At 41.6% G+C, this 20,380-nt stretch overlaps 3 protein-coding genes across 3 annotated transcripts; 1 reads left to right on the plus strand and 2 right to left on the minus strand.

The window, feature by feature from the left end:
• Positions 1–188: 188 nt before the first annotated feature.
• LOC141008443 (putative trypsin-6) lies at positions 189–5,884 on the minus strand. Its single transcript, XM_073480811.1, has 7 exons — positions 5,848–5,884; positions 2,556–2,618; positions 1,734–1,911; positions 1,333–1,512; positions 1,179–1,240; positions 621–748; positions 189–486 (listed from the first exon to the last, which is right to left on the minus strand). Exons 2-7 carry the CDS (start codon positions 2,596–2,598, stop codon positions 337–339), a joined length of 741 nt encoding a protein of 246 aa, XP_073336912.1. The 5' UTR covers positions 2,599–2,618; positions 5,848–5,884; the 3' UTR covers positions 189–336.
• A 129-nt stretch (positions 5,885–6,013) lies between these two features.
• Positions 6,014–11,066, plus strand: LOC141008444 (tetraspanin-9). Its single transcript, XM_073480812.1, has 9 exons — positions 6,014–6,189; positions 7,787–7,833; positions 8,158–8,237; positions 8,355–8,546; positions 8,915–8,989; positions 9,097–9,198; positions 9,452–9,583; positions 10,417–10,500; positions 10,585–11,066. The coding sequence occupies exons 3-9, from the start codon at positions 8,175–8,177 to the stop codon at positions 10,654–10,656; spliced, it is 720 nt and encodes a 239-aa protein (XP_073336913.1). The 5' UTR covers positions 6,014–6,189; positions 7,787–7,833; positions 8,158–8,174; the 3' UTR covers positions 10,657–11,066.
• amdhd1 (amidohydrolase domain containing 1) lies at positions 9,232–20,278 on the minus strand. The gene is made up of 9 exons (XM_073480809.1): positions 20,076–20,278; positions 19,518–19,624; positions 19,071–19,135; positions 18,706–18,983; positions 18,397–18,622; positions 18,142–18,266; positions 17,658–17,751; positions 17,407–17,567; positions 9,232–12,061 (listed from the first exon to the last, which is right to left on the minus strand). Exons 1-9 carry the CDS (start codon positions 20,210–20,212, stop codon positions 11,956–11,958), a joined length of 1,299 nt encoding a protein of 432 aa, XP_073336910.1. The 5' UTR covers positions 20,213–20,278; the 3' UTR covers positions 9,232–11,955.
• Between the last annotated feature and the right edge of the window lie 102 nt (positions 20,279–20,380).

Raw genomic sequence — 20,380 nt, forward strand, 5'->3', positions numbered from 1 at the left:
TTGATTCAACCCTCTCTCTCGATAAGCCCTGTTAAAAGGGTTTTTTTTTTCTCAATATGGCAAGTTTTTCCTCACTCGAATCGAGGGTCTAAGGACAGAGGATGTCGTTCACTGTACAGATTGTAAAGCCCACCGAGACAATTGTGATGTGATTTTGGGCTATATAAATAAAAGTTGATTTGAAAAAGTTGATTTGATAGTTGGACATTTAATATAAACTAATCAATTGTAAATGTATCAACTGCAAATTTAAAGTAACTCAACAGTATGAAATTTCTGTTAAATGACCGGATATTTTACAATTAACCACATCCAAAAAATGCCTTTACATTGTCATTAAAGTTTCATAGTATCATCGATCCATTTCTTGCATCCACAGACCTCCGTCATTGCAACTGGTTTAGTACAGGCCTTGTCACCCATATGAGACAGGACACCATAAATCCTGTCACCGGCCACGTTCACGACTCCTCCACCAGAGTCACCCTGTAAAAAAAAAGATATTTATATTGTTTGTCACAGACTTTTGCATATTGTTTAATATACTTATTAACTGTACATTAAAGTGTTAAAACTTGTAGTGATTGTAGAGATCTAAAGTCATAGCCATTCCTACTCACATTACACATATCCGCTGAACCAGTTTTTCCACAGAACAGTTGCATTGCTTTCAGCTCAGGGACATCGGGAAATGGACAGTCGTCAACCTCGATGTCTGCACATTTGAGATGGTCTACTTCATCATTTACTAGATGAGAATATAAAGATGTTTTTTACTACATTATCTAATAAACTTGTACACATTTCACCAACAAAAGAACAAAACAATGCTGTAACTTACTATTGGAGTCTCATTATTTATACTTACTTGTTTACTTCTTTATTATTAAAAATGTCTCAGCTGGCTTTCCAAAAATCTTGAATTGTGTTGAGTTAAGTTTGAAAAGAAAGTGTACTGAAAGATTTACATTTTATGTTGTATACACATTAATAATAGAAAAAAGTTAGGATGTAAAACCTAAATAAAAACAGAATGCAATTATTTACCAAAAGTTCAACTAAATGTTCCTGAGCCCATGTTGTAATATCCTTCAAACAATCATGTGTTCACAAAGTGCTGAACTTCATCTTATCCTTGCATGTGAACGACTGATAAACATAAATAACTGTAAACTCACTTCTTGTTCCATCAGTAGCTGCGGTGGTGGCTCCATGTCCTGCAATTTTAACTGTAGCACCTCTGAAACACAATAAAAAGAAGAAAAAGCAAAGGTTAATTTTTCATTTTGAGTTCCTCAAGATTTGAGCTTTCAGGGAAAGATCACAACTCACTTTTTGGGAGTAGGATGCTGAACACAGTCAGGAAGATTTATATGATTAAAACCAGATTTAGCTGTAGTCAGCTTCAGCAGCATGATGTCAGCGGTACCGTGCTGATGAATGTTATTCAAGTTGATTGTCTCAGGGATTTCGTTAGCACCTGGATGCACACGTAAAACTGCCTCCATTTTCCTACAAGTAAGAAGAGGTCAGAGAGGAACATCACTGAAAATACATAATATTGTAATATTACATGTCAGTTCTGAACATGAACATACTTTAAGCAATGCTATCTTTTTTGTGTGTGAATGCTATAATTTTCAGATAATTATTTATGAGTGCATTAGGACTTTCAGATTGAATTTATGAGCGAGAAATATATTGTTAATTGTTTTTAAATAAAGATTTCTCACTGTCCCGGCTTCCAGCAGTGAGCTGCAGTCAGAATCCACTGGTCACTGATCAGAGAGCCACCACAGCGGTATATATCAGCTATCTTCAATTTCACATGGTACTGACGCTCATTGTCATTACAGTCGTGACCATTAATGATTCTCTTCTGCAGATCCACCATGGTGCTCACCGAGACACCTGAAAGAAAAAGTGGAGTTGACTTTGAGTTAGAACAGTGGTCGGTGTAGAAAACAACAGAAGTTGGTCCTTATGGAAGCCTGGTACATTTTTTATTTTTACTTTATTTTACACTTGGTATTACATATTTCTCTTTATTGCGTTTCCATACGCTGCTTAGACATTGTGGGGCTCCTAGTAATTTACTAATATGAGAGGTACCTAGTTTCATGTTCTCATGCGCCTCTGCCTTTGAAAAAAGAGCAAATAATACATTGTAAATAGTGACAGTATTTGTGGCAACAGACTTAACTACCAGACCTTGAGTTTTTGCCTAAAGGCCCTGACATCTCCACCCTAAATGCCATCAACTATCTGTTGTCTCAACCCCTGGAACAACTGCTTGTCACTAAGAGCTGCATCATACCACAAACTTAAACCTTTAATGGCTTCTCTAGAAAACAAACTGATGAGGAAATTAGTAAAATAGAAGACGGCCAATGTGCCCGAAGTGTCTGTCACTGTCAAACATTAGTTCTGCCTCTATCAGGGTCAGCATGTCTGAAGGATTCACTCAACATCAAACTACCACATTTAATAAACACACATAGTACCATCTAAAGGCATTTCGAAGGGTTAAAGTAGCAGAAGTATCGTTAACTCACCGGCCCACAGCAGAAGGAGAAGACTTCCCGTCATGCCACCCATCTTTCTCGATGACTACTGTCCTGGTGCAACAGGGGCGCCTTTTTAAACATGTTCACACTGTCCTGTTGGCATTCGAGCCACCAATCACCTCACAAAGGTTTATCAATACAACCCCATTGGCTGCAGAGGTCTGCTCTCATGCAAATTTCTGATCACTTATCGAGTGTTCCTGTCTGGAAAAATAAAACAATAAAAAAAGAGAAGAAAAGCTTGTCACCTTAGCTGCATTTTATGCAGCAGACAGATTAAAGAAGCATGAAGCCCAACATCATGGTGTATTCAAGTACAAAGATATTGTTTAAGTTTATAAAATGTTGCTCACACAAACAGCATTTTCAAAACTTCTACGGTTTCGTGCCAGAAACATCAACAGAACCTTGTTAGGGTCATCCTCCAAAGTCAAACTGCTTCGTTTCACAAAACTTTCCAGACTCAGGCTGAAAGAAGGGCAGGGGCAAAAAACACACCAGCTGCATGTGCTGGGACACCTGTCTGTTTTCTGGCATGTAGAGCAGCCTACAATGGCACTAATGATTTGAAAATGTTTCCAACTTAGCTATAAATTCACACTTATGGGCCTTTGTGAATCTGCTTTATAAAAATAAAGAGATGAGAGGGAAAATTAAGTTTTTTGGTAGAAAGTGAACACAAAGTCTGTGGGTTAATAAACACAGCTTGACTGGATGGACAAGCTGTCACATTTGGATAAATAACACAAAACAAAAATTGGATTTTTTTTTTTTTTTTAAATCTTCAAGAAGATTCAAGAAATCAATCTTTGGGTGTCTACAGTGTTCAAATACTGTGAGGGGGTTGACAATATATTATAGCTAATTTTTGCCTTTTTGTTGAGGGTTTATAGTATTTTTACAATTTTATTATTTGACTTAATTTGAGTTGAGAGGACTATTTATTTGATATGAAGCAGGAAGTTCATAATTAAGTTTTCCCAAAGAGTGATATGATATGATAATAAACAATAGTGAGACACTCTCAGAGTTGTAGTGGGATAAAATGTTAAAAACTCATATTTTAACTGAGTTCAAATTTAAATTAACTAGTTGATTACATAATTAACATCATAACTGCACGTGTGTGTGTGTGTGTGTGTGTGTGTGTGTGTGTGTGTGTGTGTGTGTGTGTGTGTGTGTGTGTGTGTGCACTCTCTGTGCCCAAAGAAGGAGCTCTGTATCGACAGTTGAGAAGTCAAGCTCCACTGTGTTTTCTGTCTTCAGTGATCAGAGTATTTTCATGTTTTACTGCCCAACTGTCGGCCAAAGATCAAACACAGTGTTTGCGATAACTTAATGTCAGTTAGTTAGTAAAATATTTCCTCCTGCCGTTGGCTTATCCAAAACGAGGAGCTCAGGTGGGGTAATAATAGTTCATAAATTCACGCACCCTGAGTTTTATCGGCCTCATGACAGCACACTGTATTTTAATAAACTAAACTTTGGCACAGTACAGCTATTGTTGTATCCAAATGAGAATTTAAAGCTCACTATCTTAGTGTAATTGTAGACTTGGGTACACACAAGCGTCTTTGTGTGTCATTTAAAAGAAACACAGATTATTCTTTGTATTATATGTGTATTGCTGATGTACTGTGAGACATTGTACCTACTTCTAATTCCACATAATATGTCAGGTATTGTTCTCTATCGGTGGAGTAAGTTTTGATGAGTAACAGTATGCGCACACACAGACAAATGCATGTGCATTTTCAGGCATATACAACGTAGTATCGAAGCACAAAGATGGTCAGTCATTGTTCCACTGAAAGATAAGAGAGGAGGACACGGTGGTTTTTGTTTGTAATAAGTTGATGTCAGTTACTTAGTAAAATGTTTCCTCCTGCCGTTGGCTTATCCTAAAAGAGGAGCTCAGCTGAGGTAATAATGAGTTTTATCGGCCTCGTGATAGTACACTGTATTTCAATAAACGAAACTTTAGCACACTACAGCTATTGTCGTATCCAGTGAGTAGATGAGTCTACGTGTTCGGGGGGACAAGTGAATCGGATGTACAAAGATGCTCACTGATTTCCAGGTTTTAGGAGGCATCACTACAGCACTCTGTTAAACTGAGACTTTCATTAGGCTAAAAGTTCCTTGTAGCATGTAGGCCGAAGTTTAAATGCTGGACAATCATGAGTACAGGAGTATTTTGACACTGTAGAATAAGTATTTTTTCCTCAAGTAAAGGATCTGAACGAGTAAGCCATGGACTATTGGACCCCCCAGAACCTGGGTCCTAGGACGGGTCTCTGTAATAGGTTCCATGGGAACAGTACTGCTACTGCTAAATAAGCTGAATATCAGATCTGATAATAAGATGACCCATAAGATACAGTATATACCAAGAAAACGTTCCCCTACCCCTAAGATTGTTCTTTTTGTAACCTTTAAAGAACCCTCTGGAAACCTTCTTTAGAGTTTTTTCTACAAAAACATTTAGAGAACCGTCAGAGAACGTTCCCTAAAGGGTCTTTAAGGATGTTTATGTAGCCTTCAGAGAACCTTTAGGGAACGTTCCATGGACCCCCACAGCGAACTCTCTCCCTGACTTTAATTTTGGAAAGTTCGCAGAACACTGTACTGTTCCCTGAACGTTTGCGGAAAGATATTAAGACGCAGACGTCGTCTTTCTACCTTTCCGCCAACGTTACGAAAACTTACCGTCAAGAAACGTTCACTGTGGGGGTCCAGAGAACGTTCTCTGATGGTTCTCTGAGGGTTACACAAAATAACTTTAGAGAACCTTTAGGGAACATCTCTGATGGTTCTCTGAGGGTTACACAAAATACCTTTAGAGAACCTTTAGGGAACGTTCTCTGAGGGTTCTCTGAGGGTTACACAAAATACCTTTAGAGAACCTTTAGGGAACATTCTCTGATGGTTCTCTGAGGGTTACACAAAATACCTTTAGAGAACCTTTAGGGAACGTTCTCTGACGGTTCTCTACATGTTTTTGTAAGAAACACAAAACCCTTTAAAGAAAGTTCCTAGAGGGTTCTTAAAAGGTTACAAAAAGAAGAACCTTTAGGGAACGTTCCCTGAGGGTTACCTGTTTGCTGGGTATATGAACATGTAAATATATCTATAATTTACTTGTACTATGGATACCAGAAAGATACTTTTGAACCTGAAATACATTTAATATCAGATACTTTTACTCAAGTACTCAAGTACTATTCGTATGGGCGACTTTGACTTTTACCAAAGTAGTATTTTAACATGATATCTTTACTTTTACTGAGGAATGACCGGAGCACTTTGTCCAACACAGCACCGCGGGGTCTTTGCCCGGACGGTCCCTGTCTCTCCAGCCCGGACCGTGACGCCTCCACTCCGGGTCCTTCCTCCGCTGTGCTCCGCCCTCTCTGGAGAATCCTCCTCCTCCTCCTCCTCCTCCTCCTCCTCCTCCTCTTCTCTCTCCAGCCATCGACGAAACTTCAGAGCCGACTTTCCAGTTCACAGCCGTCCGGACTAGTTCTGGTACCGAGCGCTGCGGTGAGGCGAAGCGGCGGGAGTCGGTATGCGAAGGTCTCGAGACGTCCGCGGGAACATGAGCTCCAGTTCGTAGCCAACGGTAGGAAACGTTCCCTGTTGGGTTCTTTTTTGTTCCCGTCTCATTTCCGAGGACATGAAAACAATCACGGCCCGACCCGCAGCCTTGTGATTTTCCTTCCCCGTGGGGAACATCGGTACGTTTTGTTGTCGCTAAAGTACAAAATTAGCGTCTTTTGCGCCTCTTTTGTCCGTTTTTTTGTCGTAAAAAAACCGCAAAACTGAAGTTTGGTCCAGTGACGTCACGTGGAGACGGGAGAGACAATCCGCCGTGTGTAAGATTATCGATAAAAATACAGATTTAAATGTTGTTTATGCGACAAAAACAACAAATAAATCCATTAAGAAGGTTTATAGGTTTTAAATAAAAAACATAAACTGTGATGTAGTCCTGTTCTGGACACATGAAACAGTTTAACTGTTGGCTTTATGAGTCAACGGTCATGAAAGAAGTTAAGCTAGCAGCTAAACATCAAACAACAGTTAGCTTTACTTTAAAGGGCCCCTCTGTAGTTTTTGGAGAAGAAATCCAGGAATTGTAATATTTACAATAATAATGAGGTTTGTTTGTTTGTTTAGTATTTCCATGACTGAATAAATTAGCTGTGTTCAGAGGAAAAGACTGTTTGAAGCTAGAGAGGTGGCAGGGTCCGCCACATATAAACAAAGTAAAACAGTATGAAAACGTATTGTCCTTTTAAGGTCAGTTTGTTTATTCTATTTATTCAGTCAACAAAGATCTTTCTCCTGATTCAAATTTCTTCCGCAAAACTACATAATGCATTTTATACAATAAAAATACAATTTTAAATTGAGTTTATGGGACATTAATAACAAATAAATCCATTGAGATGGTTCATAGGTTTTAAATGAAAAAACATTAACTGTAACCACATGAAACTGTTTATGACACAACAACAACAATAGAAAAACAAGTTAGCTATACTTTAAAGGGCCACTATGTAGTTTTGGAGAATTCAAACTCAGAATTTTAATATTTACAATATTAATGAGGTAATAATACAAACTCAGAAATATTTATTATTTCCATAACTGAATAAACAAGCTGTTCTCAGAGGAAAACACTGTTTGAAGCTGGAAAGGTGGCAGGGTCCGCCACATGTAAACAAAGTAAAACAGTATGAAATTGTGTTGTTCTTTAAGGTCAGTTTGTTTATTCAGTCATTAAACGAAGAGAGTAAACCTGTAAAAAATCCTACCTGTTACATATCTTTGTCAAGTGTTCGATAACCACATTTGAGAGATCATAATTAAAAAACAAATGTTTGTTGTTTGTTGAAACACGATCAACATTATCTTGGGCTCTGGACAACAATGATGGCCATTTTTACCTCTTCACTGACTAAACAACTAATCAATTAACCAAGAAAATAATCCGCTGATAAGTATTACTGTTAGTTGCAGCCCTACTTCAGTGCTAACCAACTTCATTGTCAGAATCAAGAAGCAAAATTAAATTGTAAGGAGAGTAGCTACAAAAAAAATAGAAAAAGAACATGGTACATGCAAATGTATTACTATGAAGCATCACGTTCAGTCATAGCTTGTATATAATATGCAGTGAAGTTTGAAAGTTTCTGTACACTTCTGTGTCACAGGTTCTCCACTAGACCTTCTCCGTTCTCCTGCGTCTCCTCCTGAAGTGGTGAGTTCGTCTCCTCCTTGTTGTGATGTGATTTCAGCACGACTCTCCATGGAGAATTAAATGTTTACACTTAGTGTGACGTAACAGGAAACAAAGAGGTTGGTGAACTAACTACCAACAATAGATGGAATATGCTGCAAAATCCCAACCAGTTATGATGTATGACATGATTCAAGTTCATATTCTACCTAAAAGTTTGTGTTTATTCACAGTTTTATCCCTGCACAATGCTTCAGTTGACTCAGAGAATCATCAGCTCTGATTTAAATGCATCGTTAATTTACACGTTTTATTAAACTTGTTGTTTTAATTTATTTCTTTCAGTGCCCGTCGATTCAATCATGGCTCGTGGTTGCATCTGCTGCGTCAAATACATGCTGTTCCTCTTCAACCTGCTCTTCTGGGTAATTTTCCACACACACAAAGTTCTTTAGATGTTGACATAAATCGGTGGTGAAATCAGCAAAACAATAATCAACAAATCAGCAGGAAGTGTTTGAGTTTCCTGTGTGTGTTTTCAGCTGGGCGGGTGTGGATTGTTGGGTGTCGGCGTGTGGCTGTCGGTGTCTCAGGGCAGCTTCGCCACCCTGTCGCCGTCCTTCCCGTCGCTCTCCGCCGCCAACCTCATCATCACCCTCGGCACGGTCGTCATGGTGACGGGGTTCCTGGGTTGCCTGGGTGCCATCAAGGAGAACAAGTGCCTGCTGTTGAGTGTGAGTGTACTACAATACCCATCATGCATCACTACTTGTCGCTTTTAAATATCAGTTTTAGTCAGTGTACTTCTTAGTGCTGTGTTCAGGTTGTGTCGGAATTTTATATGTTGGAGAAACTTGATAGTGAAGTTAAAAAGTTCATTTATATTTGTCATTACATGGTATTATTGTGCTCATAATATGGAAAAAGTCAGGACCACAACCAGGTTAATTTTTCATCATTCACATCCTAAGGGTGAAATAAAGCATATTTTTAAGTAGGGAGCTCATATTAACAATGTTTTTCATTGACATAAATGCAACATCAGTGTATCTTTCATGTTTCTGCTCATGTTTATTCGTCTTTTTCGTACGATTTTCTTCAGTTTTTCATCGTTCTGTTGATCATCCTCTTGGCCGAACTTATCCTCCTCATCCTGTTCTTTGTCTACACCGACAAGGTACAACCACGCAAAGGAACATTCATATTTAATGATCTTCTCCTACTGTATGTGAGTGTGCCTACATATCCCATGATCCACCTCTTTACTCTGTTCTTTGTTCCCAGGTGAGTGAAAATGCCAGACGGGACCTAAAGGAAGGGCTGGTGCTGTACAACACAGATAACAATGCAGGCCTGAGGGACGCATGGAACACCATACAGGGAGAGGTAATACTACATGCACACACATAAAGACATGTCACATTAAAATAAACTTTATTTAGGCTTGGAAAAGTACAGAGTAATATACTGACAATATATATTTCTTGCCATTCTTCTTCTTTCATTGTTTGAGATTTTGTTTTTCATCCAGCTCCAACCTCATATCATCCCGCAGTGCTCTCTGTAACCTCAGCTGTAATCAAGTTATGTCATTTTTAGAAATAAATGACTGTTTCTGTCTCCTGTCTGTGTGCACCAGTGGCATTGTTGTGGAGTGATGAGTCACAATGACTGGTACACTGCCCTGCATGAAAACGTGGTTCCTGACCGCTGCTGCCAGCAATTTTACCAGGGCTGTGGTCGCAACGCCTCCAACGCCTTCTGGACACGGGTCAGTGTGTGATTGTGTCTTTAAAATAGAAGTTAAAGTTGTACTCTGTGACGTACACTATTACTGTAAATCTGAAGCAAGGGTGCCCAAACTTTTTCCCTTGCACGGCCAAATCTGGAAATGAATGTTGGTCCAAAAAGGATCCCAAGTTCTCTTAAATGAATGACTTCCTTTTCAAACCCTTGCTCAGATTAAGAAAAATAATGAATAGTTATGGATCCTATATCTACTTCACAAAAAATAAACAGCATAGACATTATCTTTGGCCCACAGGCCCAACTTTTGGCAGCCCTGCTCTCCAGGAATATGCCAGCATGTTGGGAAATACACTTAATTGCTATCTTGCCAAGAGTTTGATGAGAAGAGTGAATCCACTCTCATGTTTCTATACTTTATATGATGCTACAGCCATCAGGCAATTAGCTTAGCTTAGCTTAGCATAACAACTGGAAGCAGAGGGAAATGACAAACCTTTAGACAAAGCTAGGCTAGCTATTTCCCTCTGCTTCCCATCTTTATGCCAAGCTTAACTAATTGTCTGCTGGCTGTAGATAAACACTTACTGTACAGACATGAGAGTGGTATCAACCTTCTCATCTAACTCTCTGCAAGAACGCCAATAAGTCCCAAAATGTCCAACTTTTCCTTTTTAAACAAGGAGAAAAACATAAAACCTCACGCTCAGCTTCAAGGAAAATGTTTGTTGTCTGTTTAACTTGACATCAGAAACAACAAAAGTGAGAGTCGTGGAGTCTGGGTTTTAAACTGGATGCCTTCTGATGTGCAGAACTTGTCTTCGTCCCTTCCTAACTAATGTTGGTGTGTGTTTTCAGGGTTGCTATGAGAAGGTGGAGGAGTGGCTGGATGACAACAAACACCTTCTGGGAACCATTGCCATGTGTGTGCTGGTCATACAGGTATGCAGCTATCTATGAGACACTTATTCAGACACTCAAGTAGCATTAGTTTAATTTTTTTTAAACATGTTTTTGTTTTTCCAGCTCCTTGGTATGGCTTTCTCGATGACGCTTTACCAACAGATCCACAGAGCAGGGAAGAAGTATGAAGCCTGAGGGGGATTAACAACGTCATGTTGTTAATACCAACCTGTCACATCTGTTACTCTCACCTTTTGTTTAAAGGACAAACAAGACAGTTATTGTGTGCCACTACCGCCTTTTTATCTCACATTTCTTCATTTATACAACCATTTATTGTTGTGAATAGTATTCAAACTAGTTTTTCTTATGGTTACCTTTTAAAAATCGCATTATAATGTGTGTTTTCATGTAAAGTATTGTGTGTAGAGGATTGGTGTCTGACGAGCAGAACTGAGAACAAAGACTGAGCGGAGGAAAAGTGAGGAGAATAGGGTTGTTTTAGTCGTCTAAAGCTATGCCTGTGGAAAAATCTATTGATACATTTAGATAAAACAAGCGTTGTGTACTAACATGTTCAATAAAAGCACTCTTTACAAATGTTAGGTGTACTGATAACTGACTCGTTGACCTCATTACTTTCTTTATATCTGTTTTCACCCTGACAGTCAAACACCAGCTCTTTGATTATAGCCTATAGATAAAGTAGGGTGAGCAGCAGGTCATTACAAACTTTAACAAAAGGTCAGATCAATCAATAAACTGATCACTTGAGTTGTGAAGTATTTTACCTGTTTCAGAAGTGATAAAGAAATGCCTCTGTAGTCACTCAACGACTGATAGCTTGACTTTAACTGAATCCTAGTGATAAGAGGCAGAATTTAATCAACCGGTATGTCGTTTATCTAAAACATTGGTTTCTAGGAGTTGTTGATGCTGTGAGATCCGTTACAAGAACAAAACAAAAGTATACTTCTTTTAAACTACAGATAAAGAGTATACTTTTCAGTTTTTTATATTCTGTGTATATTCTGTTGAGCTGGGATGTCAATTTTGGTGTACTCTAAGTCAGAAGTATACTTTTATAAACTAAAAGTGGGCCCGTTTAGACCCAATAAGTGTTTAAGTAGTATGCTTGAAAGTAGGCCTGCATTACTAGTAGCCTGCATTGATATTAGTGTACTGAACTACATAAAGTAGACTTGGGAAATGTACGTAACTTAAATAGATAAAATAAACTTGAAGCATACTTTTTTGTAATAATTGATTCATTGGCTTTAGTCACATTTTAACAAGCAGCACAAACATTGAGTCAGTTACAGATTTGCAGGTTAATATATATGTATAGAAACATTTTGACATTTATGGAAAGACCTGACAGACCTGTAATCATAGTATACACATACAATCTCAGCTGAATACAAGCTGTAGCTGTCAGATTTGTTAATATAATCGACACTAATCTGGATCGGTAAGAAATTATCTATTTTATGGTTATAAATTCATGGTTTTCTCATTATCATGCACGATGTTTCCTTTAATGACGACGTAGCGGATTAACTCCTGATGTCCTCCCAGCTGGTAGATCAGATGCTCCCACCTGCAGTACAAACGTAAAGGTGAGGGTGTGTTTCACATACAGGTAATTCATTTAAACACACAGGGCATGCAGTCGTCACAAGATGAATACTATTGACAATTTTGAATGAACTCTTCTTTTTGAACTTTTCTTGATGTATAAAAGGCAATTATCGAAAGTACAAGTATAAAAATATGACATATATATTAACCTGTATGTGGGTCAGTGACGTGACGCAATTTTTTTTGTGTTCTTATGGTTCAGTTGAATTTAAAAAGGTTAAAAATTGGAAAATAAACGTACAAATTACTTGCATACATTCTCTTTTTGAAGACCTCATCTAAAATTTCTGGATTTGATCAATTTTCAGAGAATATTCAGGGGATAATGGCAAAAATGTCAACGAGGTGTAACCATAAAAACTTTGTTCCAAATAGTTTAACTTGTTCAAAAAAGGTGAAATTCTCAATAAAACACACTATCAACTAGTTTGGCATAATCTTACATTTGTGTTGTTTAATAATGAATAAAATAAATGGAACATCATTGTTCTGAATATTATAATTAATTTGGGGAATTGTGTCTGTCAAGTCAACTTCCTAAAGTGTCATGGTGGTGTAACCAACATTCAAGGAGCCATTTTGTTAATTTGTGCAAGAAGACCATGTGACAGGAAATTATATCACAGAGAAGGACCCCTGATTAGCCTAACTGCTGCATGACGAGGTTAGTAACTCTCTTTGAAATCTCATAATTTGACAATTTTAGTGTATGGTCAGGTGTGCATAGGGTCACATGTCAAATGGTATGACCCCAGGAAAACATTTATCATTCATAATAATTGTAAAAATAAGTATTTATTTTTAAAAATGTGTTTGAAATCTTCACACCAAGGCCATGTGCTTACATAGGTGTCCATCATAATGCCTGTTAAATTTGAATTGAGACCAGGAGGGATTCACCTGCCCTCAGACAAAATTGTGGGAAACAATGGTCTCTGCCCTGGGACCAGATGAGACTAAACAGCCATGAGGAAAATCCTACAAAACAACTTCTGCCCTGAGACCAGGAGAGACAGTTGACTCCCTTTTGTCCCACTATGTTGCCCTGAGAACAGAAAAATAGGACTTCTGCCCTGAGACCAGGAGGGATTCACCTGCCCTCAGACAATTTCTGCCCTGAGACCAGGAGGGATTCACCTGCCCTCAGACAATTTCTGCCCTGAGACCAGGAGAGATTCACCTGCCCTCAGACAACTTCTGCCCTGAGACCAGAGGAGACAGTTGACTCCCTTTTGTCCAACTATGTTTCCCTGAGAACAGAAAAATATGACTTCTGCCCTGAGACCAGGAGGGATTCACCTGCCCTCAGACAAAACTGTGGGAAACAATGGTCTCTGCCCTGGGACCAGATGAGACTAAACAGCCATGAGGAAAATCCTACAAAACAACTTCTGCCCTGAGACCAGAAGAGACAGTTGACTCCCTTTTGTCCAACTACGTTGCCTTAAAACAGAAAAATATGACTTCTGCCCTGAGACCAGGAGGGATTCACCTGCCCCCAGACAACTTCTGCCCTGAGACCAGGAGGGATTCACCTGCCCCCAGACAACTTCTGCCCTGAGACCAGGAGAGATTCACCTGCCCTCAGACAACTTCTGCCCTAAAGACCAGGAGAGATTCACCTGCCCTCAGACAACTTCTGCCCTGAGACCAGAGGAGACAGTTGACTCCCTTTTGTCCAACTATGTTTCCCTGAGAACAGAAAAATATGACTTCTGCCTTGAGACCAGGAGGGATTCGCCTGCCCTCAGACAAAATTGTGGGAAACAATGGTCTCTGCCCTGGGACCAGATGAGACTAAACAGCCATGAGGAAAATCCTACAAAACAACTTCTGCCCTGAGACCAGAAGAGACAGTTGACTCCCTTTTGTCCAACTACGTTGCCCTGAGAACAGAAAAATATGACTTCTGCCCTGAGACCAGGAGAGATTCACCTGCCCTCAGACAACTTCTGCCCTGAGACCAGGAGAGATTCACCTGCCCTCAGACAACTTCTGCCCTGAGACCAGAGGAGACAGTTGACTCCCTTTTGTCCAACTATGTTGCCCTGAGAACAGAAAAATACGACTTCTGCCCTGAGACCAGGAGGGATCACCTGCCCTCAGATAGCTTCTGCCCTGAGACCAGGAGGGATTCACCTGCCCTCAGACAAAACTGTGGGAAACAATGGTCTCTGCCCTGGGACCAGATGAGACTAAACAGCCATGAGGAAAATCCTACAAAACAACTTCTGCCCTGAGACCAGAAGAGACAGTTGACTCCCTTTTGTCCAACTACGTTGCCCTGAGAACAGAAAAATATGACTTCTGCCCTGAGACCAGGAGAGATTCACCTGCCCTCAGACAACTTCTGCCCTGAGACCAGGAGAGATTCACCTGCCCTCAGACAACTTCTGCCCTGAGACCAGGAGGGATTCACCTGCCCTCAGACAATTTCTGCCCTGAGACCAGGAGGGATTCACCTGCCCTCAGACAATTTCTGCCCTGAGACCAGGAGGGATTCACCTGCCCCCAGACAACTTCTGCCCTGAGACTAGGAGGGATCACCTGCCCCCAGACAACTTCTGCCCTGAGACCAGGAGAGATTCACCTGCCCTCAGACAACTTCTGCCCTAAAGACCAGGAGAGATTCACCTGCCCTCAGACAACTTCTGCCCTGAGACCAGAGGAGACAGTTGACTCCCTTTTGTCCAACTATGTTTCCCTGAGAACAGAAAAATATGACTTCTGCCCTGAGACCAGGAGGGATTCGCCTGCCCTCAGACAAAATTGTGGGAAACAATGGTCTCTGCCCTGGGACCAGATGAGACTAAACAGCCATGAGGAAAATCCTACAAAACAACTTCTGCCCTGAGACCAGAAGAGACAGTTGACTCCCTTTTGTCCAACTACGTTGCCCTGAGAACAGAAAAATATGACTTCTGCCCTGAGACCAGGAGGGATTCGCCTGCCCTCAGACAAAATTGTGGGAAACAATGGTCTCTGCCCTGGGACCAGATGAGACTAAACAGCCATGAGGAAAATCCTACAAAACAACTTCTGCCCTGAGACCAGAAGAGACAGTTGACTCCCTTTTGTCCAACTACGTTGCCTTAAAACAGAAAAATATGACTTCTGCCCTGAGACCAGGAGAGATTCACCTGCCCTCAGACAACTTCTGCCCTGAGACCAGGAGAGATTCACCTGCCCTCAGACAACTTCTGCCCTGAGACCAGGAGGGATTCACCTGCCCTCAGACAACTTCTGCCCTGAGACCAGGAGGGATTCACCTGCCCTCAGACAATTTCTGCCCTGAGACCAGGAGAGATTCACCTGCCCTCAGACAACTTCTGCCCTGAGACCAGAGGAGACAGTTGACTCCCTTTTGTCCAACTATGTTTCCCTGAGAACAGAAAAATATGACTTCTGCCCTGAGACCAGGAGGGATTCGCCTGCCCTCAGACAAAATTGTGGGAAACAATGGTCTCTGCCCTGGGACCAGATGAGACTAAACAGCCATGAGGAAAATCCTACAAAACAACTTCTGCCCTGAGACCAGAAGAGACAGTTGACTCCCTTTTGTCCAACTACGTTGCCTTAAAACAGAAAAATATGACTTCTGCCCTGAGACCAGGAGAGATTCACCTGCCCTCAGACAACTTCTGCCCTGAGACCAGGAGGGATTCACCTGCCCTCAGACAACTTCTGCCTTGAGACCAGAGGAGACAGTTGACTCCCTTTTGTCCAACTATGTTGCCCTGAGAACAGAAAAATACGACTTCTGCCCTGAGACCAGGAGGGATCACCTGCCCTCAGATAGCTTCTGCCCTGAGACCAGGAGAGATTCACCTGCCCTCAGACAAAACTGTGGGAAACAATGGTCTCTGCCCTGGGACCAGATGAGACTAAACAGCCATGAGGAAAATCCTACAAAACAACTTTTGCCCTGAGACCAGAAGAGACAGTTGACTCCCTTTTGTCCAACTACGTTGCCTTAAAACAGAAAAATATGACTTCTGCCCTGATACCAGGAGGGATTCACCTGCCCTCAGACAACTTCTGCCCCGAGACCAGGAGGGATTCACCTGCCCTCAGACAACTTCTGCCCCGAGACCAGGAGAGATTCACCTGCCCTCAGACAACTTCTGCCCTGAGACCAGGAGGGATTCACCTGCCCTCAGACAACTTCTGCCCTGAGACCAGAGGAGACAGTTGACTCCCTTTTGTCCAACTACGTTGCCTTAAAACAGAAAAATATGACTTCTGCCCTGATACCAGGAGGGATTCACCTGCCCTCGGACAACTTCTGCCCCGAGACCAGGAGGGATTCATCTGCCCTCAGACAACTTCTGCCCCGAGACCAGGAGAGATTCACCTGCCCTCAGACAACTTCTGCCCCGAGACCAGGAGAGATTCACCTGCCCTCAGACAACTTCTGCCCTGAGACCAGGAGGGATTCACCTGCCCCTCAGACAACTTCTGCCCCGAGACCAGGAGGGATTCACCTGCCCTCAGACAACTTCTGCCCCGAGACCAGGAGGGATTCACCTGCCCTCAGACAACTTCTGCCCTGAGACCAGGAGGGATTCACCTGCCCTCAGACAAAACTGTGGGAAACAATGGTCTCTGCCCTGGGACCAGATGAGACTAAACAGCCATGAGGAAAATCCTACAAAACAACTTCTGCCCTGAGACCAGAGGAGACAGTTGACTCCCTTTTGTCCAACTACGTTGCCTTAAAACAGAAAAATATGACTTCTGCCCTGAGACAAAAAAAAGTTCAAATGCTATTTCAAATTACATGAAACCAACATAAATATAAAATATACATTTTAGCAAACCTGATGCAAGCTTTTAAAACAATTTTGCTCATAATGCAAACCCTTATTTGTCACTGACCCACGTATATACCGTATAATATGGGTTGAGCGATTATCGCATCTAATGTTCTGATATTCAGCACTTTTCCGATCGTGCAAATCATTGTTTTGTTTTTGTTGTTGTTTTTCATCCGATTGCTGACAAAAAAAATTAAATATGCTCTACTTTGGCTCGGATGCAGCATGTGTTCTGCAAAGTAACTAGTAACTATAGTTATCAAATAAATGTAGTTGCAGTACAATTACTTCAGAAGTGTACTCAAGTAAATGTACTTGGTTACATTCCATCACTGATTACTTTTCACCAGTGGCTGAAACGTGTATGGTTTTCCACTCACTGCATCTCTATCTTACCTTGATAAGTGCAGCTGACTTTTATCAATGATCATCTCATAATAAAAATATAATATTACAGATCCAGATATATTCTCCCATCCTGATTTACCGTGTGGTGTTGAGGATGAGCAGGTCTCCATGTTTGTTGACCTCCAGGGAGCCGTGTGTGTGGGAGCGCCCGAGGGCGTAGGCAGCGTTGATGGTGGCCGCGGCCAAGGCCTCCGGCATGGACATCCTCATGTTGACACAGGCCAGGTGCATGACGATAGGCTGAGGGAGGTGGAAAGGACAGAGACGAGGGGTGAGTCCATCATGCAAAACTCCTCTGCGTCAACTGTACACGTCTCGTGTTGTACTCACCATGGAGCAGCAGTAGGCGTTGGGGTTGAAGTCGCTGCCGAGGGCAACAATTACCCCGGCGTCCAACATGTCTCTGGCCCGAGGCTGCGGCAGCCTGAACACACACACATTATAAGACAACTCACAGCTGTGAGGGGTGTATGAGTATGTGTGTGTATGTGTTGCACAGTCATGGAGGAAGTATTCAGACTCTTTACTTACATAATATCTCACTGTAAAAATACTCCATTACAAGTAAAAGTCCTGCATGTACAATCTTACTTAAGTGGCAATGTCTAAGCATAATCAGGAGAATGTACTTTAGGTTTTAAAGGTTAAGTGGCCACTGTGACTGACATATTATTATAGTCTATACAAGTATTATCAAATTTAAATCCAAAAAATAAGTAACTAAAAAACAAACTGCTCAAGTAAAGCACAAGTGCCTTAAATTTGTACTTGAGTAAATGTACTTAGTTACATTCCACCTCTGGTGTTACAGTACCGTAGGATGTAGGCTGTAGTTGGCAGAAGGACGGCAGCCGTTCTTGCTGTTGCCATGGCAGCGATCCCCTCGTCTGTGACCTCCTCCAGGTGACTGATGGCTAAAGCTCCGAGCTCTGCACCCAACTGACACACACAGGTTAACAAGATTATGATTAATGACTAAAAATCACTTCAATGTCCTGATGAAGCTTAGTTCCACCGCTCCCCCAAGTGGCCAAAAAACAGTAAAGACAGCTTCAGGAGATAGTGATACCTGAGCAGAGTTCATGGGATGAAGCTCGTCTCCGTGGAAGTTGATGTTGAGGCCCATGTCTTTACCGGCCTGCAGGATGGAGCGAGTGGAGCTGAGGTCAAACACTCCCTGCTCACAGAACACGTCGATGTTGTCGACTCTCAGACTCCCAGCAGACATCTGTTGTTTCAGACGGGGCAGCTGAACCTGCAGGATGTCCTTTGTGGCCTCTGCAACTGTCTTCCCTCTGGACAAAGGACAGAGAAGGACAGTAAGGATTCATATTCAGGATGTGATGTGAGATTAGATCACATTGAGGACGGTGCATACTTTGGCACTGCGTGGGCTCCACAGTAGGTGGAGGAGACGTTGATGGGCAGGGTGCGTCTGGCCTCCTCGATCACCTCCAGCATCTTGAGCTCAGTCTGCAGCTCCAGGCCGTATCCGCTCTTACACTCCACCAGGGTCGTACCGGCTCGCTGCATCCGCGTCAACCTGCTGCTGAGGGAGGCCAGCAGCTCAGAGGAGCTGGCTGCTCGAGTGTGCTGCACCGTGAAGTGGATCCCTCCACCGGCCCGGTGCACGTCCATGTAGGTGGCACCTGCCAGCTGTAAAAAAAAAAAAACCATTTCATTGCACATTTAGCTGCAGCTGCAGAAGTAGGGTAAAGAAAGAGAGGGTCAAAGTATACTTACCTTCATTGCAAATTCATGCACCCTGTCACCATCCCAGACTGGATGGGTGTGGGCATCAACCAACCCTGAAACAAGAAGGTTCTTGAGATGGTAATCACTGATAGTATGTTATTGTGAACACAGTCCAAAAGTACAGTTTGCATGCAGCCCTTTGTTGAGTTAATGTGCAAAAACTGGAGATAAACTGATTGTGAAATGATTTTTGAAAACACAATATAGTTCATCTTTTTGTGCCAGGGAAGGGGTTTATTTATTACTTATTATTTCTTGTTCTTATTTTTGGAAAAGTATCTGCTGATGGTAGGGATGTCAACAGCGAAAAAGCATCAACCCCTAAGATCAGTTAATGTCATCTTAACTTGCTGACAGCAGTCTATGAAGCAAATACAGGTCGATAAATCAGCGCATACTTGGCAAAAACCATTACAGACCCCAGCTGTTACTCACCAGGCAGGACACACATTCCTGTAGCATCAATCACTCTCTCAAAGGATGCTTCTGGATACTGAGCTCTGATGGTTTCAGCAGGCCCCACAGCTTTAATCAGCCCATCACTGGATTTAGAAATGTCTTAGTTTAATGTAAACATTAATTTGGAACTGATCCTACTGTTTGTCTGAATAAACAGATTCTGTACAGAAACTTTAAACTAAAGTTGTCAGATAAATGTAGTGGAGTACAAAGAGCAGTCTTTCCCTCTGAGGTTTACTGGAATAGGAAGTATAACATAGTATAAAATGGAAAATACCTCAAAATTGTAATAATGGATGTACCTTCCAGTGTAATACATCACCACAGCCTGTAGGTGTTACCACTGTGCATTTACATGAGAAGGTCAGAACAGTGCTGACACTCAGTATGCAGGTATGAAAGGCAGATACGTCAGAACTAAAGATACGAGTCACATGTATTCACTAATTCAGACTCTGGCCTGCTAGTCACCCTGATGACGTAATCTCAGGTGACTGTTAATGTTCAGTCTAATTTGTGGTGTTGAACACTTACCTTCCTATCACCACGCTCCCATTTTCAATGACACAAAGATTTTGCATCCCATGTTTGGTCATGTACTTCTCTCCGTTGCTGCAGATCAGAACCACCTGTTTGGCGTTCTTCACCAGGAGTCTGTAGTTACCGGACATTTTGATTCATCCAAAGCAGAGACACTTACTTCTGACTGAGTGGGTTTCAACTAGTTTGGGAACAAGGCAAATATTTGCCCAGGAGAGCAGAGTTTAAAGTGCACAGAGAGAGGCGGCGCTTCTGCCACAGACATTTAACTGGTGAATCTTTTGCTGTCATTTAAGAGG

The sequence above is a fragment of the Pagrus major genome, chromosome 14 (assembly GCF_040436345.1).
Source record: "Pagrus major chromosome 14, Pma_NU_1.0".
Classification (NCBI taxonomy): domain Eukaryota; kingdom Metazoa; phylum Chordata; class Actinopteri; order Spariformes; family Sparidae; genus Pagrus; species Pagrus major.